The following is a 6,982-nucleotide window of genomic DNA, read 5'->3' as shown; positions in this document are numbered from 1 at the left end:
TGTGCGTAGGGTCACGTGAGTAGGTACCGACTCAATGGCACCTAACAACAACAACAAATGAATCAGAACCAACTTGATGTCACTTAACGACAACAACATGACAAATATACAACAAATGAGTGGTTTTAACAAAAAAGAATCTGTGGTCTCACAGTTTCCCATTGCCATGGAGTCTATTTGAGTCCTAACAAGTCTATAGGAAAGAGTAGAATGCCCCATAGAGTTTTCCAGTTTGTATTCTTTATGGAGTCATTGAGTAGCATGCTAGGATAAGCACTGTACTGCTAACTGAAAGGTCAGCAGTTCAAACTCACCAACCCCTCCCTAGAAATCTTATCTATGGTTGTTAAGAGCTGGAACTGAGTTGGCAGCACTTAACAACGATCTTTGTGGAAACAGACTGCCACATCATTCTCCTGCAGAGTAACATAGATTCAAAGCACCGACTTTTCCATTAACAGCCAACCATTTTAACCATTTCAGTTTGAGAACCCAAACCAAACCCACTGTCATCGAGTCGATTCTGACTCATAGTGACCCTATATTGGGTTTCCAAAACTAAATCTTCACAGGAGTAGATAGTGTCAGCTTTTTCCCATGGAGTTGCTGGTGGGTTTGTATTTCTGACCTTGTAGTTAACAACCCTGATGTGTCAGTGTGGGTTAATGCACTGGGCTGCCAAATGGATCCTGGTGGAGTCCTGGTGTGGCACTGTAGGCTAATGCGCTGAACTGCAACACCAGTTTGAACCACAAGGTTGGCAGTTCAACTCACCAGCTCCTCCTTAGACACCCTATACAGGGTCGCTATGAGTCGGAACCACCTCAGTGTCATTTAACAAGAAGTTAACAATCTAGTGCTTATCTTACAGTGCCACCAAGGCTCCTTTCTCACAGTTTAATTGGCTAGAAGTCAGAATTCAAGGTATTGGCTTTAAAGGAAGGCTTTCTATATATATATAGACTCTTGAAGACCCTTGTCTTTTTTGAGCATTTGCTACTGGGTATTCTTCATATGGGTTGGAACCAACTTGACGGCATGTAACAACAAACTTCAAAAGACGTGGCATCTGTTTCCAACCTTGTCTACTTGCCTGCTTCTTTTATATCTCAAGAGACATAAAAATTATAACTCAAAACCCATCCTAGACTTTCCTGCCTCATTAATATAACAAAGACAACCATTCCTAAATGTAATTATAACTACAGGTATGTTGTTTTCTTGTTGATAAGTGCTGTCGAGTTGGTTCCAATTCATAGCGTCCTGTATTGGGTTTCTGAGGAGCAGCTGGTTGAGTTTGAACTGCCAACCTTGTGATTGAAACCAACCTTGAAGTTGAGTGCTTATCCTACCACATATATAGGTTAGGATTTAAAATACATATTTGGGGAAAACACAATTAAATTTATGGCACACAGTTTAAAAAGTTACAAAAAGTAAATTAATTAATAAGCCCTCTCAGCCTAAAATCTAATATTGTGTAGCCTAAAAGGTCATTCCCATATCAATAACAGATAGGCAGTCACTAGTATAAATGATTACTGAGTGAATGTATAAATAAAAAAAATATATAACTTTCTTTGGTTACTGCTTTTTAAAAGACAGTCACTATATTGTAATATTTTATACTTACAATAATCATAGTTTTAACTGAAATTGTATATTGTTGTTGTTGGCATTGTTAAGTGCCTTCCAGTCCATTTCTACTCTTAGCAACCCTGTATAGGGTTTCCAAGGAGCAGCTGGTGAATTTGAACTGCCAATCTTGTGGTAAAATGCTGACTTGATGGAATTGCTGTATCTGATGGCTTTGGGAATTATAACCAAAAAAAAAGAATGATTTGAGTACCAGTATCCCTAATTTCTAGGAGCTCTGGTAGCATAGTGGTTACGAATCAGGCTGCGAACCTTAAGGTCAGCAGTTCGAAACTACCAGCTGTTCCATGGGAGAAAGATGAGGCTTTCTGCTCCAGTAAAAATTTACAGCCTCAGAAACCCTGTACAGGGTCACTATGAGTCAGAGCTGACTCCATGGCACATAAGAACAACAACAACAACAACAACCCATCATTTCACACCTGAAACAGAAATGGATTTGGAGGTTAATTCAAGTTAACATTCCAGTTATATGACATGGTAGTTTACATCAAGGACTCTGAAGACCAAACTACCTGTCACTCATTCTCTATGGGACTTTGGGCAGATGACTTAATTTCTCTGAGTATCAGCATGATGGTGGTGGTGGTGGTGGTGGTGGTGGTGGTGGTGTTGTGCCATGGAGTCGGTTCCAACTCTGAGTGACCCTGCATAGAGTTACTGAGGCTGAAAATCTTTACGGGAGCAGAAAACCGTCACCTTTCTTCTGTGAAATGGCTGGCAGTTTCAAACTGCTGACCTTGAGGTTAGGCAGCCTGACTTATAACCACTATGATACCAGAGCTTCTTGAGTATTATCAGATTCATCTGTAAAATGGCAATATTGGCTAGGATCTATTGTGAGGAATGACTGTTAGTTCATGTATAAGACTTAGAATCGTGCCAAGTATAGAATAAAACTAAATATTGATTACTTTTATAAAGACTATGCTGATGTAGTAATGGCTATCTAGGAACTGGATCAGATTTTCATATTCAAGTCATTTTGAACCTCATCCCAGTAACTGGAGATTGATGCTTTTTATTTCCAGTTCCCTATATCTAAAGGAAGTTGGCAGATTAATGTTTCTTCTGTGTCCCTTTTCAGAAAGTGCAAGTGGTGGTAACTGTTTTGGACTATGACAAGATTGGCAAGAATGATGCCATCGGCAAAGTCTTTGTGGGCTACAACAGCACTGGTGCGGAGCTTCGACATTGGTCAGATATGCTGGCCAACCCCAGGCGACCCATTGCCCAGTGGCACACCCTTCAGGTGGAGGAGGAAGTGGATGCCATGCTGGCAGTCAAGAAGTAAAGGAAAGAAGAAGCCTTTCTGCATTTGCCCACATAGTGCTCTTTAGCCGGTATCTGTAAATACCTCAGTAATATGGGTCCTTTCAGTTTTCCAGCCATGCGTTCCTAACACAATTCAGTGGCACTTCAGATCCTGTTTTCATTTGCACAAATTTAAACGTAGAGAATCCTTAAGCCTTTTGTCATATCACTGCCCTCAAATCTACTCTTCTTTTAAGCAATATGATGTGTAGATAGAGCATGACTGAAATTATTTATTGTATCACACCGTTGTATATACCAGTATGCTAAAGATGATTTCTAGTTTGTGCATTTGTATGTTGTGTTTCCTAATCTGTGTATATCTAGATGTTTTTAATAAGATGTTCTATTTTAAATTATGTAAATTGACCGAGATATAGGAGAGCTGATAATATATTACATGGTAAATATAGCATTGTCTGCATTCCAGCAAAAATATCAACTTGTAAGGCACTAGCACAGCTCAACTGACATCTTAAAGGACAACTTAAACCTGAGCTTTCAATTGGATCATTTTGAGTACCAAAACATGCTTACACCACATGGTGGGTAAATCCAATTTTGTAGAATTCCTTCAAAGGCAAATCAGCATGATCTGAACAGTATCCAGGCTGACCTCAAGGAAGCAAAGCCACAAACCAGAACAGCATATGTCTGTATATATCTACAAAGCTAAAATCATGGCTTCACTCTTAGAGTCGAGGAAGTAACTGAACAGGAATCAATGATTTCACATTATTGCCCATAGAATAACAACATGATGGTGTTCCGTGTGCATGTGTGTGTGTGTGTGTGTGTGTGTGTGTGTGTATGCATAAGTGCATTTGTTTGAGGATGGGGGTGGGTGGGAAGAAGTTGAGGGGAGAAGTCAGCATTTCTGAAATATTTCCTATTACAAAGGAAAAAAGTAGCTCTCCTTTATCACCTTTATACTAAATGTGCATCCTATGAATTCTGACTCAGATTTCACACTGATAATAGTTCTAAAAGGTTTGCACATTAGGCTTTATAACAAAATATTTTATTATACAAAACCAGATCAGAAGGAATGCAGAATATTTTTAACAAAGCAATCTGTGCTTATTACACAAAATTACTTTGTGGTAAACAGTATTGTAATCCCATCAAAAGATGAAAAAACAATTAGCCATAGTTCTGAATGCACTCACTTCAATTAAGCCAAAACAGACAGCTAGTGATCTTTTTATATGCTCTTTTTACTTATATAAGTTTTAATTTGTCCTTTAAAAACAAAAGGTGAAACAAAATCAAGAACAAGTTCTAGAAAACTGCAGCAACCTCTTATGTATACTAGATGCTTGATTTAGGAGGAGTTTTTAAATGTTTTCAATGTTACTCTGTAGTAAATGGCACTATTCTGAAGCTACTAGTCATTCCATAAGAGTCTTAAAGGACTGCTCTGTGTAACACTGTGACGCCGTGTGTGCTTAGAAACCTAGTTTCCTCAGTGGATAGCACTCAATTTATTCTGTAGTGGTCTTGTAACAATACTGCCATTCCCTCTAATGCACTGCCCAAGGTGTGTGTAGCACAAACAGTTCTCATTACAAAGGACCAATTCAGAACTGAAAAGCTATGCATAGGATAAGAACGATACATAGACTGGGGTGGGACACACAGCATTTGGTCAATCACTGTGCAATATTCCATATTTCCCCCATTATTGTAGACAACCACTTTATGGAAGGGCATCCAGTCTTTTTTCCCCACTTGCTCTGTGACCTACTTTAACTCAGAGGCCACAGAGAATAGTGATGCTCTGACGGGACAGTTTATCTTCACAAATATCAAAACAAAATGAAGGAAAACTGAGCATTGGTCTCATGTTCAGACTTTAGGATATCACACCACATATTTTTTTTTAATTCAAAGAGAATTTTAAAAGGGCTGACAGTAGGCTTCGGACATGGGGTTGGCTGTTTCCTGATAAAACAAGAATTCCTGTCGTTATTCTTCCCCATCAAAGAAGAGGTAAGCCCTTTGGTCTAGCAGCCCAGTTATGACAAACTTTTCAGAACTGGGACACATATGAAGAACAAAAGGTGAATCACATCTCCCTCTTCTGTCTATGGTCCATACTTTTCCCCCAGCTTAGATAATAGGAAATGCACAAATCATAATGGAAGATTACATATCCATTTTAATAGAAAAATTCAAACACTACTCTTTCCAGTTTGAAGGACTAAACCCTACCAAAGGGAAGGACTTTATTGACTTTTTTAATTCCTCAAACATCAGAAACCGCAACTTAATTTCACTATACTCAGCTTTTAAGTTTACACCGATACAATACTTTTAATCAAGCAGGTTCAAGCTGCCTAGTATACATTATTTCTTGCATTAAAGTACCCTTAATGCACTCTCTTGCAACACTGCCAGACATGGATTGTCACCATAGAATTAGTTGGTACTATGTCATCTTTCATGAGTCAGTGACTGAACCTGCTGCATGACTGAAATTCATCCTCAGATGAACCACATGTACCTTTCTGACAAAGCTGTGTGAAGTATTAGAATTGATGCTTTAGAAAGATCCTAGTTGCCTTTGTATATTTACTGCCTGCTTGAGTGTTTCTATGTGTGGATTTTTTCTCTGTATCTTGTAGAAATGTTGGGGTGTTTTCTTCTGCCATATGGCTCGTGGCCCGCGAGCCAACTACTTTAGCTGTATTTTACCTTCATTTTTGATGAGGTGGTTTAAATTTTGTTTCACTTTGTGTAGTGAATTACACAGTAGTTTTCTGATTGTTGTTAAAAATGACTTAACATATTACATGGATATTCAATAAAAATGTTTTATTTCCTGTTGATGTTGCCGACTTTCAACTCTGTTTCTTACCCTACTCTGATGAGGAGTCAATTACCTACTGGGACTTTGGGGATCTGCTGGAAACAGTGGTGACGAACAAAAGCTAGTATTGAGTGCCTTTGTGTCAAGTGTGTGTATACAAAGTGGCTGAGGGGAAAATAATGCTCTGAGAAGATCTGGCTGGGTATTCCTGGACAGTGTCATTCTCAACATGGGGACAATGTTTAAAAGCTTGGGTATGGCCATCTAAGATACAACTATTAGTCTCTACTTGTCAGGAGCTAAAGAAGGTAATCAAAATCTCAGAGGAGAATTAAGTCTACAAGACTGACTTCCAGTATCCTGTGACCAGAAAACTAGACAGTGACCAGATACCACCACTGACCCATCTAACTGGGGCCACAGTAGATGATCTGGTTTAAATGGGAGAAAAATGCAAAGCAAACTCAAATTCTTAAAAGCGTCCAAACTAACTGGACCACTGAGACTATTGCCCTGAGGTGCTATTTAAACCAAGAACCAAACTATCTTCTGACTTCACCTTTTGGCAGAAAAACAGAGTGACACAAAAATAAAGGCCATTACCCATTAATTCAGTGTTTTACTAAAAAAATCTGCATGAGTTCAAAAGGTCAATTATTAATCCAAAACAAAGATAAGATAGGGGATCAGGGTAACTAGAGTCCTGGAAATGGAACAATCAGAACACAATGAGAATGTTGACACAATGTGAAAAAGGCAACCTGGTGTCATAGATCAATTTGTGTGGAAATTGTCAAAGGAGAGCCTAACTTGCTGTTAAATTTTCACTAAAAACACAATGAAACAGTATTTTCAAAGTAAAAAATTTCAAAGTAAATGCCTTGGGTCCCTGAACATTTTCAGGAGCTCAGTCTTAATGGATACCATAGTGCGCCACCCTGATCCCGCCTTCCATGTGAGGCATTTATCTTCCAGTTGCTAGAATCGTTGCTTGCAGACAGATCACAGCTGTGTTCTGCCCTCTACCAATGAAGCTGACTCACTTGTTATATAACCTCCCTAGGGACAGCTCGCATGGTCAAGGTGGGATCCTCTGTAGCATCATCTCAGCACCATAGCCACAAAGGATTATTTGAGAACGCTTTTGTAACTGCACTGCAACTAATCTTCAGCCTCTGCCTAATCCGTTTTTCTCACTGC

General features: G+C 39.0%; 1 protein-coding gene across 1 annotated transcript in view; it reads left to right on the top strand.

The window, feature by feature from the left end:
- The window catches only part of LOC102838440 (synaptotagmin-1-like), a 329,110-nt gene extending 324,261 nt beyond the window's left edge, over positions 1–4,849 (top strand). Inside the window, exon 8 of the mRNA XM_006876697.1 lies at positions 2,744–4,849. Coding sequence (XP_006876759.1) covers positions 2,744–2,950 — 207 coding nt within the window. The 3' untranslated portion in view covers positions 2,951–4,849. The remainder of the gene's footprint in view (positions 1–2,743) is intronic.
- Positions 4,850–6,982: the final 2,133 nt, after the last annotated feature.

Source organism: Chrysochloris asiatica, unplaced genomic scaffold (assembly GCF_000296735.1).
Source record: "Chrysochloris asiatica unplaced genomic scaffold, ChrAsi1.0 scaffold00406, whole genome shotgun sequence".
In the NCBI taxonomy this organism is placed as follows: Eukaryota; Metazoa; Chordata; class Mammalia; order Afrosoricida; family Chrysochloridae; genus Chrysochloris; species Chrysochloris asiatica.
This window is presented reverse-complemented; position numbering and strand designations above follow the sequence as displayed.